The sequence below is a fragment of the Pleurodeles waltl genome, chromosome 3_2 (genome assembly GCF_031143425.1).
Source record: "Pleurodeles waltl isolate 20211129_DDA chromosome 3_2, aPleWal1.hap1.20221129, whole genome shotgun sequence".
Classification (NCBI taxonomy): Eukaryota; Metazoa; Chordata; class Amphibia; order Caudata; family Salamandridae; genus Pleurodeles; species Pleurodeles waltl.
Window position 1 is genome coordinate 93507482 of NC_090441.1, and position 22282 is coordinate 93529763.

At 47.6% G+C, this 22282-nt stretch overlaps 1 protein-coding gene across 2 annotated transcripts in view; it reads left to right on the forward strand.

Annotated features, from left to right (window-relative positions):
* The window catches only part of PHKG1 (phosphorylase kinase catalytic subunit gamma 1), a 198656-nt gene that overhangs the window by 103963 nt on the left and 72411 nt on the right, over positions 1-22282 (forward strand). For both annotated transcript variants that reach the window (XM_069226886.1, XM_069226887.1), the window contains exon 4: positions 7407-7461. In XM_069226886.1, the coding sequence (XP_069082987.1) occupies positions 7407-7461 (55 nt within the window). The remainder of the gene's footprint in view (positions 1-7406; positions 7462-22282) is intronic.

The window sequence follows — 22282 nt, forward strand, 5'->3', positions numbered from 1 at the left end:
TAGGCCCTAGGTAACCCATAGGGCAGGGTGCTATGTAGATAAAAGGCAGGGTATATACATATGTGTTTCATATGTCCTGGTAGTTAAACACTCCTAAATTCGTTTTTGACTACTGTGAGGCCTGCTCCTTTCATAGACTAGCATTAGGACTGCCCTCAGATACTTTTTGAGTGGTAGATTCTGATCTGAAAGGGGTAACCTGGTCATATTTATTATGGCCAGAATGGTAATAGAAAATCCTGCTTATTGGTGAGGTTGGATTTTATATTACTATTTTAGAAATGCCACTATTAGAAAGTGAGCCTTTCTCTGCACTTAAAAACGATCTGTGCCTTACAGCCTGTCTCCAATCAACGTCTGGGCTGGGCTGGTCAACAGCTCCCTTGTGCATTCCACCCAGACAACCACAAACACAGGACACTCAGTCACACCTGCACTCATCTGCATATTGAATGGGTCTTCCTGGGCTCGAAGGGTGGATGGCCTGACACTTAAATTTCAAAGGCCAGTGGCCTGCCCTCACACAGTGGATTGCCAGACTCCCTACTGGGACACTGGCAGATGGAACTGCACTGAAAGGGAACTCGTGCACTTCAAAACCACTCTTTGAAGTTTCCACCACTTCAAAGGCATTTTGGGGTATTTAAACTGGGTCCCTGACCCCACCAACTCACACTTCTGGATCTACACCCGCATACTGTCTAATGGAACTGCCTGACTGCTCAAAGCACTCATCTGGACTGCTTTGCTGAAAAGGACTGCTGCCCTGCTGGCCTCTGACTTTGCTGAGAAAGAATCTGCCTTTTCCAAAAGTGCTAACCCAAAAGTGCTCTCCAACCGCTTGCCTCCTGTTTTTTGAAGTCTCATGGCCGAAAATCGACGCAACGCCTGCTTTACGACCGAGGGGTCGCCACACAGCCGACTAGAAAGATGCAGCCTGGCTTGAAATGCGACGCAGCACCTGCCTTGCGATGGAAAAATTTTACGCATCGCCTACTGGATCAGGCGCCTGTGCCTTCTTCCAGCGCATCAAGGATTTTTCCCAGTATCGTCGCTGGGTGTCAAAATAACCCACACTGCAGTGAGGAACCAAGACTGTGTGCCAAAAAACAATGCAACCCCCTTGCAGGGTGGAAAGAAATGACGCATCGGAAAATTCTACGCGTCACCTTATTTTTTCACGCATCTCCTCTTCGGCGGACTCCGTGCATCGTTAATTTTGACCCATAGCAGGCGCTGTGTGTAACAAAGAGACAACTGTTTATATCCAAGGTTTAATATTCTCTAAAACCTTTTGAAAGTGATATTTCAACTTGTGCTTATTGGATCTTTGTCGTTTTTACATTATTTTATTCAGATAAATATTACCTATTTTTCTAGACCTGTGTGCGGTGTATTTTTGTGGTGTTTTCACTGGGTTACTGTATGATTTATTGCACAAATACTTTACACATTGCCTTCTGAGTTAAGCCTGTCTGCTTAGTGCCAAGCTATCAGAGGGTGAGCACATGATAATTTGGATTGTGTTTGACTTATCCTGACTAGGATTATGGTCCCTGCTTGGACAAGGGTGTATACCTCTGCCGACTAGAGAACCCATTTCTAACAGTATGGTTGTGTATGATCGCATAGAGTAAGCACATTCTAGGTTGTAACAGGTTTTTGACGTAAAAGAACAGCAACAGCAAATACTAGAAGGTTCACCTGGAATCTTGCTTGGGAATACTTGCAAGGCATTGTTTGAAAACTGACTTAAGGACGGTGTTCTGCACCATTGCACTGAAGCACACATAGCGCTAATCATTTTATAATATTACTTACATACAGACCAGGAGTTCCGTGACTCACCAAAAATTGGCTTATGACCCACCATTGGGTCCTGACCCACTGTTTGGGAAACGCTGATCTGGAGTATATTATTCATTATCTGTGAGAAAGGTATAGCCTAATTTTTCACTGTATAATTTTCATTTGTTTTTAGGGATTATTCCAAATTGTGGACATGTCTAATCTTCTCAATATGTTAACAATTCTACGATTCAAGTAATCAAATTATTTTCTTGATAACATCACACCCAGTACATTGTTATGGACCAAGGGTGTACAACCAGAGTATCAAGACTGAAATATATATAAGATAAAATGTTGGGGGCAACTAGAATATTGTGACGGTAAGCATATATATATATATATATATATATATATATATATATATATAGCGCGCTAGAGAGAGAAAGATTAGTATATGTTTACTATACTTAATACCTCATATTTGTACCTTGGTGAAATTCATCTTCAAGATGTATAGATTTGAAGTTAAGAAGGGGAAATCCATAGTTATGAATATATAATTACCTTCGTGCTTTTCTGGTTGTCCATATTTTGGCCATGGTAATTTTGGCATGTCAATATTTTTGTACTCAATATTCTTACATACAAGATTGCCAAGGTGGCTAGCCTTTCTAGGAAACAGGATTGCAGAGGAATTTGGTTGACAACGTTCTTTTCTGCTATTACCCATGTACGTTTCTCAATGTGGTTCGTCTAGCTCTTGAAAATTGTACTAGTTTGGTGTAAAACTACAGATTCCCCGTGGTTTATAATGTTTGGCAGCTCAATTCATCCTTCTTCACTGAGGTCTTTAATTGTGAAAGATTTATTTCCTTATGCTTCCCATAGTAGTACTCAGGAGGTTCTACCACAATTCAAATAATACTTCAATGGAAATGTGTGCCATTCACTATTGAAAATGTATGTAATTTTGGAAGAAATATAATTTTTACTCAAACCACATTCCTCCAAATCCAAGGTTGTTTTTCTAGAAGTGTAATTCTCCTTTTACATCTTTGATTAGCGATTTCAAATTCACACCCACCATTCTGTTTTTGTCTGGTGATTTCAGTCCAAAGATACATAGCACTTCCTCCTGCCAATTTGAGGGATCATGCTGTCTCTTCTAGCCCATCTCTTGCATTTGAAATAATTATTTATACTGCCTTTCCCCAGTTTACATTATATTAGTAAATCTCCCTGAACCTGTATTTGACTTAAGAAATTTGCAGGACTTAATTGATCGTGTGAGATGTCTACAACATACATAGCCCTTTCTAATAAGTGGTTGCCACAATACAATTAAACACGATTTAAAGCAAAGTAAGTTTTTAAGATGGGGCATGCCGCAGCTAGAGCCTGTCAGTTTTTTGTGTGATAATCAAACAGCACCTGAGACAAGTTTAACAGAGGGAAAACATGTCTTAATTCACTTAGCACATATGTAAAAGAATCTGGATGACCACGCGCTCCTACAGCTAACTAATAAATTGCTGGAAATTGATATTTAACAAGTGATACCAACATATTGAGCCAGGTACATTTTAACACTTTGACCAAAGACAAGCACAATTTTAAACATCATAGTTGACTGAGGCTTAAACAGTGGGGCTCACTCTACAAAAGAAGCCTTAACTCTAATGGTTCAGAAATTAGGGGATGCCAAGGGGGCAATCCTAACTCGGCAGTACTGAAATGCAGTAGAATAGCAAATGTGGTAATGTTATAAAATCATATGTGTTGAAGTCCCCGGTGTACCTGTTGTAGGGTGATAGATGTGCACAAATCCTCTTACATATATGACAGTTTAAATTGAGATGCCTCATTGTTTCGTATGCTGCCTTAATTAATGAGTTGGTCTTGATTTAGGCTTTGCTAAGAATTCTTTCAGAGATGTCCATAAATATGCCCTTTGCAATGTTTAGCACTTAACGTAGCACTTGAAAGGAGTGCCTGCTTCACTGAAATTGTTTGCTGCCTTGTGGCACTTTCTAAATTCATAAAGTAACTTACAAACATTGAAATTAAGACCCGTATGTAATTTCTTAGCAGTCATGCTTCCATTCTTGAAATAACTCTACAGATTCATTCGATGCACTTTTTAAAAAGAAACTTTCAATATCAGTTGTTGGATGTAGGAAGTTGGCTCTGTATGCACTATTTCAAAGTAAGGAATAGTATGCACAGAGTCCAAGGGTTCCCCTTAGAGGTAAGATAGTGGCAAAAAGAGATAATACTAATGCTCTATTTTGTGGTAGTGTGGTCGAGCAGTAGTAGAAAATATCTTTTCTTAGTTTATTTTAAGAACCACAGGTTCATATTTTACATGTAATACTTTAAATGATAGGTATTGCAGGTAGGTACTTTAGGAACTTTGAATTAGCAAAATAGCATATACACTTTTCACATAAATCACATATAGCTATTTTAAAACTAGACACTGCAATTTTCAACAGTTCCTGGGGGGAGTAAGAGTTAGTTAGTTTTTGCAGGTAAGTAAACCACCTATGGGGTTCAAGTTTGGGTCCAAGGTAGCCCACCGTTGGGGGTTCAGAGCAACCCCAAAGTTACCACACCAGCAGCTCAGGGCCGGTCAGGTGCAGAGGTCAAAGTGGTGCCCAAAACGCATAGGCTTCAATGGAGAAGGGGGGTGCCCCGGTTCCAGTCTGCCAGCAGGTAAGTACCTGCGTCTTCGGAGGGCAGACCAGGGGGGTTTTGTAGGGCACCGGGGGGGACACCAGTCCACACTGAAAGTACACCCTCAGCAGCGCGGGGGCGGCCGGGTACAGTGTGCAAACAAGCGTCGGGTTTGTAATTGAAATCAATGGGAGACCAAGGGGTCTCTTCAGCGATGCAGGCAGGCAAGGGGGGGCTCCTCGGGGTAGCCACCACCTGGGCAAGGGAGAGGGCCTCCTGGGGGTCACTCCTGCACTGGAGTTCGGATCCTTCAGGTCCTGGGGGCTGCAGGTGCACAGTCTTTACCAGGCGTCGGGATCTGAGGAGCAGGCAGTTGCGGTCAGGGGGAGCCTCGGGATTCCCTCTGCAGGCGTCGCTGTGGGGGGTCAGGGGGGCAACTCTGGCTACTCATGGTCTCTCAGTCGCCAGGGAGTCCTCCCTGAAGTGATTGTTCTCCACAAGTCGAGCCGGGGGCGTCGGGTGCAGAGTAGCAAGTCTCATGCTTCCGGCGGGAAACGCAAGTTGTTTCAAAGTTGCTGCTTTGTTTCAAAGTTGCAGTCTTTGGTGAACAGGGCCGCTGTCCTCAGGAGTTCTTGGTCCTTCTAGAGCAGGGCAGTCCTCTGAGGATTCAGAGGTTGCTGGTCCCTGGGGAAAGCGTCGCTGGAGCAGTGTCTTTTAGAAGTGGGGAGACAGGCCGGTAGAGCTGGGGCCAAAGCAGTTGGTGTCTCCGTCTTCTCTGCAGGGTTTTTCAGCTTAGCAGTCCTCTTCTTATTAGGTTGCAGGAATCTGAGTTCCTAGGTTCTGGGGAGCCCTTAAATACTAAATTTAAGGGCGTGTTTAGGTCTGGGGGGTTAGTAGCCAATGGCTACTAGCCCTGAGGGTGGGTACACCCTCTTTGTGCCTCCTCCCGAGGGGAGGGGGGCACATTCCTATCCCTATTGGGGGAATCCTCCATCTGCAAGATGGAGGATTTCTAAAAGTCAGAGTCACCTCAGCTCAGGACACCTTAGGGGCTGTCCTGACTGGCCAGTGACTCCTCCTTGTTTTTCTCATTATCTCCTCCGGCCTTGCCGCCAAAAGTGGGGCCGTGGCCGGAGGGGCAGGCAACTCCACTAGCTGGAGTAACCTGTGGTGCTGTAACAAAGGGGGTGAGCCTTTGAGGCTCACCGCCAGGTGTTACAGTTCCCGCAGGGGGAGATGATAAGCATCTCCACCCAGTACAGGCTTTGTTACTAGCCACAGAGTGACAAAGGCACTCTCCCCATGTGGCCAGCAACATGTCTGGTTTGTGGCAGGCTGCTAGAACTAGTCAGCCTACACGGATAGTCGGTCTAGGTTTCAGGGGGCACCTCTACGGTGCCCTCTGGGGTGTATGTTGCAATAAAATGTACACTGGCATCAGTGTGCATTTATTGTGCTGAGAAGTTTGATACCAAACTTCAGTTTTCGGTGTAGCCATTATGGTGCTGTGGAGTTCGTGCATGGCAGACTCCCAGACCATATACTCTTATGGCTACCCTGCACTTACAATGTCTGAGGTTTTGCTTAGACACTGTAGGGGCACAGTGCTCATGCACCGGTGCCCTCACCTATGGTATAGTGCATCCTGCCTTAGGGCTGTAAGGCCTGCTAGAGGGGTGACTTATCTATACTGCATAGGCAGTGTGAGGTTGGCATGGCACCCTGAGGGGAGTGCCATGTCGACTTACTCGTTTTGTCCTCACTAGCACACACAAGCTGGCAAACAGTGTGTCTGTGCTGAGTGAGGGGTCCCCAGGGTGGCATAAGACATTCTGCATCCCTTAGAGACCTTCCCTGGCATCAGGGCCCTTGGTACCAGGGGTACCAGTTACAAGGGACTTACCTGGATGCCAGGGTGTGCCAATTGTGGAAACAAAAGTACAGGTTAGGGAAAGAACACTGGTGCTGGGGCCTTGTTAGCAGGCCTCAGCACACTTTCAAATCAAAACTTAGCATCAGCAAAGGCAAAAGGTCAGGGAGTAACCATGTCAAGGAGGCATTTCCTTACATTGGAGTTTTGGAGATTCAGGCAGGACAGACCAGGCACTGGAACATGTGTAGGAACAAATGCTAACTTTGTTCTTACAGATACCTGCGCCTGCTTGGGCTTCCATGAAAGTCAGAGAGTCGCCTGAACAGCCCTAGAACAATTAAAAATACATTTGAAGTGTGCTTTGGATTTAACAATAAAACATCAGATTCAAAGTGGTTTAATTAATGTGACTGATCTCTATATAGGAATATTGGTCCTAATCTTAAAATAGAAGACTGTATGTATATAAATGTATATGACTATACAGTGCCATCAGCAGCGTTTTTAGTAACTCTCCTGGAAACTCGGCCCTGCTGGGAATTGTTCATCATCCGGTGATTAGGATATTATCCTTGACACTCTTGTGACATAAAAGGTTTGTGACCTCTCCTATTCATCGTAAAGTTGTCCCAGTGCTTCTTGGTTCAGATCTGTGAGTTTTAGATTGTTTCCCCAAATAATTTTTTTTTTTATTTGGGGTGAAATTAACCAATTATATTTAGAAACCTATCATTCATGACAACTCGTATTTACCACCCAAGTGCCCCTCCCCCACTAGTGTGTGCATAGTTATACCGTCGATTTGGGGTGAGGAGCAGGATCCTCTTGTTAACCCTCCGGATTCCATTTTCCTTGACACTTCGGCCAAGGCTCGCCTAATCCTAATCAGGTGACGTAGGTTCTGAAAGGCGGGGCTGGGCGGGTTGAGCTCTGCTAGCATTCAGTAGCAATTCATATCATGATGCATTAGCAGCATTTATTAAATTGCAACATGAGCAATGTTTCTCATGCCATATATCAGCAGTTAAGTGTATCTATTGACATTTATCTTCAATCTTCATTGCAGTTCAGCTGAAGGATAGCTTTGAATCCCACACCTTCTTCTTCTTGGTGTTTGATTTGTAAGTATACTCTTGTACTTATGGCTCTGGCTGTAGTCATCTCCGCTTTATTCAGCACATTAAAAAACACGCCTTTCTTGTATATATGTGTGATTTGTGGTGTGCACTGCAAACTGAATTGTCTTAGCAGCTCAGGAAGTCACATGTGTAAGGGTTGTTGATTAGAAGTGGAGTGAAAGGTTTTGAGGAGGATTTACGTGCATTGAAGGTACACTGTGTAGTATCCTGTGTCCCCCAGTTCCCTGTATGTCTGAGCAGTGCCTGAAATGCTGAGAGTGAATGATGTAACAGAATGTTGGTGCTTGGTCTGCAGTGGAAGCTCAGAGATAGGGATAGTTAGAGGGAGGATGGAGGCCTTAAAGTACCTGCCTGCTGGTGCTCAGCCTAAGTGCCTTATATCAAATACAGACCTTACCTTTTCACTTGAGGGACTCTATACACCTGCAACGAGGACCACAACACACATGTATTCTCTTTCTCCTCGTTTGTTGCCTGACAGGACCAAAGTCGGGATTACTCACTTTCATGATGGATGCCATGGCTTGCAGGGAGGGTTCATAGCACTGTTTTGTTGCAGAAGAGATGGTTCTTCAGGGCTTGCCTGATTCTTGTGAGTGCTGGGCGGCATAATTTGGAAAGAGAACCTTCCAGCACTTCTCCTGACGTGTTGTGATCAGGGGAGCCCCTGAAATGTTTGTAGGAGTGGGGATATGGCCGCCATCTTGCTAGATCAATGGAGTGGGTGGCATTGTTTGTGGCTAAGTGCACACTTTGTGTGTGGTGGTCCCCATCTTGGAAATGCCAGTGAAACTACTCCTCTAAAATGCAGGAGTGCATACCTTTCCAAGGTCAGACAGCATAGGCTATACTTCAGATGTCATGGGGGTGTAGGGAAGTGGGTTTTCTAACTCATGGCGGGAAAGTCCAAGTGTAAGACATCGATAGTGGCTATGTGCAGCTCTCCTGGTGGATATCGGTGTGCCACAGGTCTTTCTCAGGAGGCTTTCTGAGACCTTACGAATTTCTATTTTGTTGTTTCGTTTGTTTATTTTTTTAAACCTGTTTTCGTTGATTCTCCGTTATCAACAGAAAAGATGTGTTATTTTATACTCGCCTACAGAACTGTAAAACAAACAAGAGTTTTACTTTTTTTATTCGTTAACAAAGTCACTTTGTTTTCTGGTGGCCTACTGAACCGCAATGTGTCGAAAAACAAAGTGGTTTTGTTGATGGATAAAAAACATAAAAAGAAAAACAAGCCTTGTCTTGAGTTTTTCGTTGCACCTATCGCTGATCTTTATGCTAATGCAACACGTGCATTTCTGGGTCGATTCTAAAAATATATTTATTCATTAGTGGATTATTCTAGATGTTAGTGGCCAAATTACTTTTAAAAGTTCGAATTGGCACCTGATCCATTTATATGCTGATTTGAAAACTGGATTCTACCAACTGGTAGCTGTATATCCCATGCTGTGCTCGCTGATCACATGTAACTGCCAGCCAGGTTGACTGAGCCTCTCAATTCAGAACCTGGCTGTTGTGTTTTGTCGGTGCAATGTGCCTCTTCCATGCACCATCTAGCAATTATACTTAGAAAACCTAGGTTTTTTGTAGCTAGTTGGGCCACTCCGACCCTACAATGCCAGCCTATGACTGGAAACATGGCGTCCTGCTGACCTGTGGATACCGAATGTCCCTTTGAAGTGTGACATACCAGGGCCAGCTTTAACGCCCCACACCCCATCACCACCTCCTCGGATTCCATCACTACCACCTGGCAAAAGTACCCCTATAGCCCCTCTCCCATACATTTCATTTGTTGTAAAGGGCTTGCAAAGGCTGGCTTCACTAATCCACTCAGCTATCCACTTAAAACATAGGGCCAGATGTAGCAAAACGCCAATTTGCGACTTGCAAATTGCGAGTCCCTGCGACTCGCAATTTGCAACTCGCAAATTGGTATGCAGTACGGTGTCTCAGACACCGACTGCGACTCGCTATGGGGTCGCAATGACCCACCTCATTAATATTCATGAGGTGGGTCGCTAATTGCGGCCCCATAGCGAGTCTAGGCACTCGCAAACATGGAGGCCTGCTGTCGTCAGCAGACCTCCATGTTCGTGACTGCTTTAAATAAAGCAGTTTTTTTTTTTGTTAAGTGTAGCCCGTTTTCCTTAAAGGAAATCGAGCTGCACATAAAAAAAAAACCGAAACCTTTAGTTTCGGTATTTTTTCAGGGCAGGGAGTGGTCCGTTGGACAACTCCCTGCCCTGAAAAAATATTTGTGGGTCCATTCACAAAGTGGAAGGGGTCCCATGTGGACCCCTTCCAATTTGCGAGTGGGTTACCATCCACTTCAAGTGGATGGTCACTGCGACTCCATTTGCGACCGCATAAATGGAATTGCATTCCACTCCGAATCGCAAATAGGAAGGGAACACCCCTTTCTATGTGCGATTCTGAAATGCATATTGCGAGTCGGTCCCGACTCGCAATATGCATTTCTGAATAGCAAAGAGGCTTTTGCGCCTCGCAAACGGCGATTTTTGCTGTTTGCGAGGCGCAAACCCTTTGCTACATCTGTCCCATAGTTCTGTTCTTTAAAGCAGGCTTATTAACCCTCTATGCTACTTTATATCGAGTCTAAGCTGCCACTGGACAAAACTCCCACCTCCATGTCTAGGAAGAACATTAATCAAGAGTTAACTTGACATTTTAATTGCTTCCTGAAGGCTGGACGCACATGGAACTTTTCAGCAGGTGCTTTTAAATCAAAGTTTCATAAGTTATTTCGACCCGGTCGCACCACCCTTAAGCCGGCCCTGTGACATACTGTGCCATGCAGGTATGCAGACGTCTGTTGTCTTCTGCACTGGCGCCCAGAAGGGAACCCTCGTGGCTGCCATGAGGTCGCCACCTGCCCAGCTGACGTACGCAGAGCCTTGGCAGCCGGCCCTTCTGTACACAGCCGCTCAGGTTTCTTCGAGAGGTCCCCCTAATATCAGACCTCTATTTTCAGCCCCTGCTCCGTCAGTTCCCGAGAATATGAGCTGCCGGTGTAAGTCCGGGAAGACAGCTGGCCCGCGGTTACGGACATTAAGAACAGGTTTTCTGTGTAAGTTGAATGGAATAATAAAGCTGGCTAAAGATTTAAGGGAAGGTGTGAGTGACGTCAGAGAGAACAATGTTAGGTAGGCGGGCTGCTGTACCTGAAGCAGATGTGAAGCAAGCACTTCGCTTGCATCCGTGAGACCTTTCTGAGCAGAAGCGCGCGCGTGCCCTTTTCGCCGATTGGAAGGCGCAGGGCGTCTTAAGAGCACAGCCCCGGGAACTGAAGACCCCGTCAGTTCCCGGAGCCCCTCAGGGCTCCAGAGATGTTTACCACTTTGACCTTTCTGGTGCTGGAGTCCCAAAGCTAGCGCTGTCACCTCTGTCAGTCAACCTGTTCACAAGAGCGCACAGGGAGGTAGCACGGGGCGCTCTCTAGGAGGGTCCGTGGCACTTTTAATAAGCAATGGCAAAGCAAATAGGTCGGTCCTATGCAGAGCTATTGGCTTTGGCAGTGTGTTTTACCTAGGGTGGCCAGATTTTGAGGACCAAAAACCGGGACACGTCAGACATAAAAGAAGGACTAACGACTTTACACTCACTTTTCTATCTGGCATGTCCGGTTTTTTTGCGTAGCTTTGTGAATGTGTGCCTATACTTGTGTGTTTACATACAAATATATATATATACATATATATATATATATATATATATATATATATATATACACACAAACACACACACATTTACAAGACTATAAATATAAAATTAGCTATGGCTAGACCTCTCACCCTGCACCCCCAACCCGCCCCCCACCAACCTCTCTCTTTTAGAAATGGGGCCTTTGGTTGACAGTCAGGTTACCCCCTGTTCAAGCAAGGACCCTCACTCTAGTCAGGGTAAAAGAGAATCACCCTCAGCTAACCCCTGCTTACCCCCTTGGTAGCTTGGCAGAGCAGTAGGCTTAACTTCAGATCGCTAGGTGTAAAGTATTTGTACCGACACACACAGTAACTTAATGAAAACACTACAAAATGACACAACACCGGTTTAGAAAAATAGGAAATATTTATCTAAACAAAACAAGACCAAAACTACAAAAATCCGACATACACAAGTCAAGTTATGAATTTTTAAAGATTAAACTCAAAAATAGCGCTTAGAAACAAAAATGCTTCAATGAGATGTTAACACGGCGTCGTGACGGAGTCGTTCCCAACAAGCCGACACCAGCGGCGCCGGACACGGAGTCGTGTAGACCCCCAAGTACAGTACCTTTGGTGAAGAGTGAAAGCAAGCCGAGGCGCGAAGTCAGGAATCGCGGCGTCTGTGCGAAACGTTGAATCCGTGCACTTCATGCGGCGGCGGTCACGACGTGGTGCGGCGACTTCCATGGAGTCGCGGACTTCAGCGTGGCTGCTGCGGCGTCGGGCCTGAGAAGAGCGTCGCGTTCCAGCGAAGGTCACGGCATCAGGTGCAGGCGGCGTTACCGGATTCAGCAGCGGCGTCGTTCCGAAGTCGTCCGAAGTCGATTTCTTTGGATTTCCACCAGCTTTTCTTTCAAGGGCCCAGGGACTGGATCGGGCACCACTTGTCAGAGCAGGAGTCTCTCCAGAGACTCCAGGTGCTGGCAGAGAGAAGTCTTTGCTGTCCCTGAGACTTCAAACAACAGGAGGCAAGCTGTAACTCAAGCCCTTGGAGATTTCTTCACAAGATGGAAGGCACACAAAGTCCAGTCTTTGCCCTCTTACTCTGGAAGAAGCAGCACTGCAGGAAAGCTCCACAAAGCACAGTCACAGGCAGGGCAGCACTTCTTCCTCAGCTATCAGCTCTTCTCCAGGCAGAGGTTCCTCTTGGTTCCAGAAGTGTTTCTCAAGTCTAGATTTGGGTGCCCTTCTTATACCCATTTTAGTCTTTGAAGTCACCTTTCTTCAAAGGGGACTCACACCTACTTGTGAAATCCTGCCTTGCCCAGGCAAGTCATCAGACACACAGCAGGGGGTTGGAGCCGGCATTGTCAGAGGCAGGCACAGTCCTTTCAGATGAGAGTGACCACTCCACCCCTCCCTCCTAGCAGAGATGGCTAATCAGGAAATGCAGGTTACACCCCAGCCCCCTTTGTGTCACTGTCTGGTGTGAGGTGAAAAACAACCCAACTGTCAAACTGACCCATACAGGGAATCCACAAACACGGCAGAGTCACAGAATGGTTTAAGCAAGAAAATGCTCACTTTCTAAAAGTGGCATTTTCAAACGCACAATCTTAAAATCAACTTTACTAAAAGATGTATTTTTAAATTGTGAGTTCAGGGACCCCAAACTCCATATGTCCATCTACTCTCTAGGGGAATCTACACTTTAATCATATTTAAAGGTAGCCCCCATGTTATCCTATGAGAGAGACAGGCCTTGCAGCAGTGAAAAACGAAGTTGGCAGTATTTCACTGTCAGGACATATAAACCACATTACTATATGTCCTACCTTATCCATACACTGCACCCTGCCCTTGGGGCTACCTAGGGCCTACCTTAGGGGTGCCTTACATGTAAGAAAAGGGAAGGTTTAGGCCTGGCAAGTGGGTACACTTGCCAAGTCGAATTTACAGAGTAAAAATGCACACACAGACACTGCAGTGGCAGGTGTGAGACATGATTACAGGGTTACTTGTGTGGGTGGCACAACCAGTGCTGCAGGCCCACTAGTAACATTTGATGTACAGGCCCTGGGCACCTCTATTGCACTTTACTAGGGACTTAACAGTAAAACAAATATGCCAATCATGGAGAATCAATTACGTACACATTTTAAACAGGAGCCCTTGCACTTTAGCACTGGTTAGCAGTGGTAACGTGCCCAGAGTAACAAAAACAGTAAAATCAGAGTCCAGCACACATCAACAACCTGGGGAACAGAGGCAAAAAGTTAAGGGAGACCACGCCAAGGATGAAAAGTCTAACACGTGTCCCCCCCAGCTAAAAGTGGGGAGCAACTACCCAACCTCATGGGAGTTCTCATCACTAAGGCGGAAGAACCTGGACAGACCATCGGCATTGGCGTGCTCTGTACCAGGACGATGTTCCACCGTAAAGTCCATCCCCTGTAGGGAAATGGACCACCTCAACAGTTTTGGATTCTCACCCCTCATCTGCATTAACCATCTGAGGGGCCTGTGGTCAGTCTGAACTCGGAAGTGAGTCCCAAACAAGTAGGGTCTTAGCTTCTTCAGTGCCCAGACCACAGCAAACGCTTCGCGTTCTATGGCACTCCACCTACGTTCCCTGGGTAGTAACCTCCTGCTAATGAAGGCTATGGGTTGATCTAGGCCCTCTTCATTAAGCTGTGAGAGTACTGCTCCAATACCATGCTCTGAGGCGTCTGTTTGCACAACAAACTCCTTGGAGTAGTCAGGTGCCTGCAGCACAGGTGCTGTGCACATGGCAGCCTTCAGGGCATCAAAAGCGTTCTGGCAAGCCTCTGTCCAGATCACTTTCTTGGGTTGCTTCTTAGAAGTCAACTCCGTTAAGGGGGTAACAATGGTACCATATCCCTTAACAAACCTCCTGTAATATCCTGTGAGACCTAAAAAGGCTCTCACTTCCGTCTGGGTCTTGGGAGGCTCCCAAGCCAGAATCGTGTCAATCTTAGGCTGTAGGGGTGCCACCTGGCCACTCCCCACCTGGTGTCCTAAGTACACCACAGAACCCTGCCCTATTTGGCACTTGCTCGCCTTAATAGTGAGGCCTGCCTTCTGCAGGGCCTCTAACACTCTCCAGAGGTGTTGCAGGTGTTCCTCCCATGTGGAACTAAACACAGCAGTGTCATCCAGGTAGGCGGCACTGAACTCATCCACTCCTGCCAACACCTGGTTGACCAACCTCTGAAAGGTGGCAGGGGCATTCTTCATCCCAAAGGGCATCGCATTGAAGTGGAAGTGCCCATCTGGGGTAGAGAATGCTGACCTCTCATTTGCCCCCTCAGTTAAGGCAATCTGCCAGTACCCAGATGTTAAATCAAACGTACTGAGGTACTTGGCAGCTCCTAACCGATCAATGAGCTCATCAGTTCGGGGGATGGGGTGTGCGTCAGTCTTGCTGACTGCATTGAGACCCCGGTAGTCCACACAGAACCTAAGTTCTGGAGTGGCACCAGGAGCAGCAGCCTTTGGGACCAAGACCACTGGGCTGGCCCAAGGACTGCTGGAGTGCTCAATAACCCCTAGGGTTAACATTTTGGAGACTTCCTCCTTAATGCAAGCCCTGACCCTGTCAGTCACCCTGTAAACCTTATGTTTAACAGGTGTACTGTCCCCAGTGTCCACATCATGTGTGCACAGGTGTGTGACTCCTGGGATCAGGGAAAACAGCGAGGCGAACTGTCCCAGCACGTGGCGACAGTCCCTCTGCTGTTCCTCAGTCAGGGAGGGGGAGAGGATCACTCCCTCCACAGACCCATCTTTCTCTCCTGCAGACAGGAGGTCAGGAAGAGGCTCACTCTCTTCCTCCACCCCGTCATCTGTCGCTAGGAGCATGGATAGCTCAGTTTGCTCAAAGTGTGGTTTGAGGCGGTTGACATCTAGGACCCTCAAAGGGTTTCTGGGGGATTGCAAGTCTACCAGATAGGTGACCTCGCTCTTTCTTTCCACCACCTCAAAAGGCCCAGTCCACTTATCTTGGAGAGCCCTAGGCTCCACTGGTGCCATGACCCACACTTTTTGTCCAGGCTGAAACTCAACCAGAGTGGCATTCTGGTCGTACCACTGTTTCATATCCTCCTGGCTTGCTTCCAGGTTCTCCTGAGCGAGACTCCTGAAGCGGGCAGTCTGGTTTCTTAGTGCCAGCATGTAGCTAAATACATCCTGGGGTGGTTTACTAGGAGCTTTCTCCAAAGCCTCCTTCACCAGACTGAGCGGTCCCCTCACAGGGTGGCCATAGATGAGCTCAAAGGGGCTAAAGCCAAGTCCCTTTTGAGGCACCTCCCTGTAAGCGAACAGAAGGCATGGCAAGAGAACATCCCACTTACGCCTCAAGGGCTCTGACAGGCCCTGAATCATGCCTTTCAAGGTGCAGTTGAATCTCTCAACCAGACCATTACTTTGGGGGTGGTAAGGGGTGGTGAACTTGTAGGTTACCTCACACACCTTCCACAGAGACTTCATATAAGTGGATATGAAGTTTGTACCTCTATCAGATACCACCTCCTTGGGGAACCCCATGCGGGTAAAAACCCCCATCAAGGCACATCCCACCACGGGGGCAGTGACCGTCCTTAGAGGAATGGCTTCTGGGTACCGTGTGGCATGGTCCACCAAGACCAGGATGAACCTGTTGCCCATGGCTGTCTTGGGATCCAGAGGCCCCACAATGTCTATTTCTACCCTTTCAAAGGGAGTGCTGACTACAGGTAAAGGTTGGAGGGGAGCTTTGCATTTCCCCCCACTCTTGCCACTTGCCTGACAAGTCTGACAAGACCTACAATAAGCAGCTGACTGCTTGTGCATCAAGGGCCAGTAAAAGTGGGAGACAAGCCTCTTATAGGTCTTGTCCTGCCCTAGATGTCCTGCCAAAGGCACATCATGAGCCAAACCCAGTAGGAAGGCCCTGAAGCACTGGGGTACCACCAGCATACGAGCTGACCCAGGCTCAGGAACCTTAGGCTCACTGTACAGGAGGCCATCCTCCCAATAAATCAGGTGAGTACCCTGCGCCTCGCCAGCCGCCTGGGCTGCAGCCTGCTGCCGCAGCCCCTCAAGAGTAGGGCACTCCTTCTGCGCTGTGCAGAATGCTTCCCTGGTGGGTCCCCCTTCCTGCTGCCACTGCGACAGCTCAGGGATCTCCCCCAGTTCAGCCACCTGTTCCCCTGTAGGCTCCGGGGCATCACCCTCAGGCTCTGCCTCCTCCCGGACCGTGGGAACTTCTGGGGCTGGTTTCCCGTGCCCCCTGCCCTTCTTCTTCTTGGCGGTCCCCTGGGCCACTGTTTCAGGCTTCAGGGGCTCTTGACTACCCTGATTGGCTGCCATAGACCGGGTGGATACGCATACCCACCCAGGCAGACCCAACATCTCCAAGTGAGACCTGTGTTCCACCTCCTTCCAAGGGGAATCCTCCAGGTCGTTACCTAGCAAACAATCAACAGGCATGGTTGGACTCACAGCTACATTCCAGGAACCTGAGACCCCCCCCCCCCCCCATTCAAAGGGAACCTGCGCCACTCTGCAGAGGCGCTCAGAGTTGTCTACCGCAACTACTTGGTGAAGTACCCGGGGATCAATCTGCTCTTCAGACACCAGGTGAATCCTCACTGTAGTCACACTGGCTCTTGTGTCTCTCAGAGCCTCCACCCTCTGTCCATTGATGGTCACCCATTGCCTGTACGTCTTAGTGTTATCAGGCACTAGGTTTCTCTGGACCATCTCACTGTCCCCTAGTGAGACAAGGGTCATTTCTGCTGGTTCCCACCCACCTGAAACCAACTCCTCCCCAAGCGCTACACTGGCCAAACCCTGGGACGGTGCACCAGTGGGTGCCGGTGTACTTTTGGGGCATTTGGGGTCCCCCCTCACATGACCCACCTGATCACATGCACAGCACTTACGTGGGGGACCACCTGCCACTGGCTTCCCTTTGGACAACCATGGCTTCTTTTCACTGGGGGGTTGGGAATCCTCACCCTGGGAAACAGTTTGGGGCCCTTTAGAGAACTCCCCCTGTTTGCCCTTATCCCCCCCCTTTCTTCTGAGTGGGACCCTGCCCACCCTTGGCGTGGTCTCCCCCATACCTCTTTTGGACCCTGGTGCTCTCCCAGCGGTCCGCTTCCTGTGCAAGCTTCCTGGAGTCAGTCAGCTTGCTGTCAATGAGGTGCTGGCGCAGCTCTGGAAAACATAAACTGTACAAGTGCTCCCAAACAATTAAATTGTAAAGCCCCTCATACGTGTTTACCTTACTGCCCTTCACCCAACCATCCAGTGACCTGCAAAAAGAATCAACACATTCCAACCATGTTTGGGATTCCTTTCTCTTGTAGGATCTAAACTTCTCCTTGTACTGCTCAGGGGTGAGACCATACCTGGTGAGTAAGGCCTCCTTCATGACAGGGTAGTGAGATCCTGAGCATCCCCTAAGGCGGTCAGTGTGTCCCTCCCCTCTGCCTCAAAATGCTTCCACAGGGCTGCCTCCCAATGAGCTTCAGGGACCAGGTTCATGTGGAGAGCTGACTCATAACCCTTGAACCACAAGTAGATATCATCCTCCCTCTTATAATCCCTCACAAGGTCTTTTGGGATGTGTACCCTTCTCTCAGGCTGCACTGTAGGATTGCTGCCACCATCCCTACTGGGCTGACTCCTCTGATCTATCTCTTTTAAACTGAGCTCATGAGCCATTGCTAACTTCCTTTCCTCAATGGCCAGCCTTCTCTGTTCTATCTCTAGACTGAGCTTTTTCAGCTTCAATTGGTATTCCCTCTCTGCCTGTCAGGACATATAAACCACATTACTATATGTCCTACCTTATCCATACACTGCACCCTGCCCTTGGGGCTACCTAGGGCCTACCTTAGGGGTGCCTTGCATGTAAGAAAAGGGAAGTTTTAGGCCTGGCAAGTGGGTACACTTGCCAAGTCGAATTTACAGAGTAAAAATGCACACACAGACACTGCAGTGGCAGGTGTGAGACATGATTACAGGGTTACTTGTGTGGGTGGCACAACCAGTGCTGCAGGCCCACTAGTAGCATTTGATGTACAGGCCCTGGGCACCTCTATTGCACTTTACTAGGGACTTAACAGTAAAACAAATATGCCAATCATGGAGAATCAATTACGTACACATTTTAAACAGGAGCCCTTGCACTTTAGCACTGGTTAGCAGTGGTAAAGTGCCCAGAGTAACAAAAACAGTAAAATCAGAGTCCAGCACACATCAACAACCTGGGGAACAGAGGCAAAAAGTTAAGGGAGACCACGCCAAGGATGAAAAGTCTAACATATATATACACACAAACACACACACATTTACAAGACTATAAATATAAAATTAGCTATGGCTAGACCTCTTACCCTGCACCCCCAACCCGCCCCCCACCAACCTCTCTCTGCTCCCCACTCGTCTCTCTGCTGGGAGCAGACAGGGGACTGTGTTGCCTGACAGTAACAGATAAATTACTTTATTTGATACTTTTTAGGCGTCTTTAATTTATCCTTCTCTAGATAATCTGACCTTTGTCCCAAAAACCGGGACATTTATGGAATGATTTGACCTTTGTCCCAAAAACCGGGACATTTGCTGAAAATGAAGAGAAGCGTCAGGACACCGGGACAGTCCTCTAAAAACCGGGACTGTTCGGGAAATCCGGGACGTCTGGTCACCCTAGTTTTACCATGTTGTATGCCAGTGTGGGTGTGGTTTAACATGGTTAAAAGTAAAGTGGTTCGGAGTGGACTGGGGGAGTAGAGTGCCATAAAGTGGATCTGTTGGAATGTCGTATAGTGGAGTAGGAGGAGTAGAGTTCAGTGGCAGAGAGTGTCGTAAAGTGGAGTGGGGTGGAATTGAGTGGAGTGGGGTTGGAGTGCATTGAGGTAGTGGAGTGGGTTGGGTTGGATTGGATTGGGTTGGAGTAGAGTGGGTTGGAGTAGAGTGGGGTGGATTGGATTGGGGTAGAGTGGGGTGGATTGGGGAAGAGTGGGGTGGATTAAAATGGGGTGAGGTGAATGGGATTGGGATGGATTCGAGTAGGGTGGATTGGATTGGGTGGATGGTTTGGATTGGAGTGATTGGGGTGACGTGGGGTGGATTGGAGTGTGGTGTGGTGCAGTGGATTAGATTAGATTGGATTGGATTGGACTGGGGTGGGGAGGATAGGTTTGGGGTGGATTGGATAGCATTGTAGTAGGGTGGATTGGAGTGGGGTGGATGGATTGGAATGGGGCAGGCTCGATGGAGTGGGGTGGACTGAACTGGGGTGGGATAGAGTGGGTGGATTGGAGTAGAGTATGGTGGAGTGGGATGGACTGAAATGGGGTGGATTGGATTGAGGTGTGGTGGGCTGCAGTGGGATGGTGTTGATTGAAGTGGGGTAGATTGGATTGAAATGGGATTGGTAGATTGGGGTGGGGTGGGCTGGAGGGGGTGAATTGGATTGGGGTGGGATGGATTGCATTGAGGTGAGGTGGATTGGATTAGAGTGTGGTGGGGTAGATTGGATTGGAGTGGGGTGGATTGGATTATCGTGTGGTGGGGTGGATTGGATTGGAGTGGGTTGGAACAGATTGGGGTGTATCAGATTGGGGTCGAGTGGATTAGGGTGGTGTGGATTGGTTTGAGTGGTGGATTATATTGGTATGAATTGAATTGGAGTGGATTGTGGTGGATTGGTGTGGGGTGCATTGAATTGGTGTGGGGTGGATTGGGTTGGTGTGGGGTGCATTGATTGGATGGGGGTACTGGATTCAAGTGGAGTATATTAGGGTAGTTTGAAGTGGAGTGGATTGGACTGAAGTGGGGAGGGTTAAAGTGGATTGTAGTGGAGTGGGATGGACTGGGTGGTGTGGTGGATTGGAGTGAGGTGGAATGGGTAGCGATGGACTTGATTGGAGAGGGCCGATTGCAATAGGGTGGTCTGGATTGGAGTGGGGTGCATCGGACTGGAGTGGATTGGGGTGAGGTGTATTTGAGTGGGGTAGATTGGGATGATTTGGAATGGAATGGATTGGTGTGGGGTGGACTGGATTATAGTGGGGTAGATTGTGGGGGGAGAGAATAGGAGTGGGGTAAATTGGGATGGAGTGGGGCGGATTGGACTGTGGTGGGGTGAGGTGGATTGGAATGGAGTGGGCTATTTGGATTGGAGTGAGAAAGGGCAGGTTGGAGTGTGGCAGGTTGTTTTGGATTAAAGTGGGGCAGATTGGAGTGGGGTAGACTGGAGTGGGGCAGATTAATAACAAGTGGAGGGGGACAGGTTGTTTTGGATTGAAGTGGCGTAGATTGTTTTAGATTGGAGTGGGACAGGTTGTTTTGGATTGGAGTGGGGCATACAGGGGCGGCTCCCTCGCTATGGCGAAGGAGAGTCACCCCCCTGGTTGAGCCAGCAGCAGAAAAATAAAACCATAGTTCACTATTGTTTTATTTTTCTGCTGCTGGCTCAGCCGGCATGTGAAGAGAGGGGTGGGGCTGGGCCGGGGGAGGGGCGAGGAGGAAGAGTGCACCTAAGTGGGCATGTGTGTTTGGCCGGCCATCTTCGGCCACCCAAACACACATGCACACTTAGGTTTCAGCCGGGCTGGAGAAATTGCACAGACCCCACTGTTGTGTTTGAGCGGCAGTCCAAGCCACTCAGACCAATCCTGATGCTGCTGTCATGCTAGGTTTAGCATGAAAGCAGCACCAGGATTGCTATTGAGTCTGTGCTGGTGTCCCAGTGAATGCTGGGACACCACATCGAGGGAAGAGGAGCGACGAGCGAGGCTGCAGGAAACGGTGGTATCTTGATAAAGGTAACTTTTTTTTTTAATTATTTTATCTTCACCCACTTGGTCTCTGTCTTCCCCGGACCTCCCCTTGAGATTTCCGGCAGCTGCTGCTAAAGGCAAATTGTTTTGAATTGAAATGAGGCAGACTGGAGTGGGGCAGATTGTTTTGGGTTGGAGTGGATTGGATTGGGGTTAATGGTTTGGATTGGAGTGGGTTGGATTGGTGTGAGGTGAAGTGGGTTGGATTGGAGTAAGGTAGATTGGGGTGTAATGCATGATTATGTGTTAAAGCAGTGGTTGCCAACCTGTGGTTGGGGGACCCCTAGAGGTCCGAGAAGCCTCCTCAGGGGGTCTGTGACTGCTTAGAAAATGTAATATTTTAACAGATTAGGTCCCCAGCTTTCAATAATGACTCAGTGGAGGGTCCCCAGATTCCAATAATAATTCAGTGGGGGGTCCCTGTGTTCCAGAATTGATAAGGTGGGGGTCCACAGAAGTCAAAAGGATGGCAACCACTGTGTTAAAGCATCATTTCAGAAATTACACATAATAAAGAAGTGGATTGGATTGGGGTGAGTGGTTTGGATAGGAGTAGGGTGGATTGGTGTAGTGGTAAGGTGGGTGGATTGGAGTAGGGAGGATTGGGTGTACTTGTACTGCACGATTATGTGTTAAAGTATAATTTCAGAAATTACACATAATAAAGAAACAATGTTGCTTTACAATATTTCAAACAAGGTAATCGTTCTCTTTTGAGAAGAGCACCCACAAGCAAAAACAAAAGAAAACATGAGTGGAAAGGAAGAAAATAAAGTTAGCTATAAAAAATACAACTTTACAAATTTGTTTGTCTCGCTGGGCACTTTTTTGACAGTCACAAACATTCTGTTTGCAGGCACTAGACGTTAAAAAGAACAAAATAGTGCCTCAGTCACATCGGGAGCAGTGGACAGGCACTGATTATGTTGAGTCAATCAGTGCTTGGTCCCTGCTCCAGAGAGAGGAACGGAAATTATGCTAGGCCTGCAGTGACAAATTACGAGGCTGTAAAGAAGAGTGTCACGCAAGCCAACAAATGGTGAGCAATCGGTGAGCTCTAAGCCCTTTACAGTACACAACAGTCTCGCAAGTGAGATTCATGCGCTAGCGCATATACGCGCGTGCACGACCCTAAAAAGCACAGCATCAAGGTGGCCTTTTGCCATGTGTGATACATTTAGCCAGTCCTGGCTTTTTATTCAACAGCATAGGATTGTTATCTCACGTCAAGCCAAACAGCTAATACATGCATTTAATGAATTAAAGACA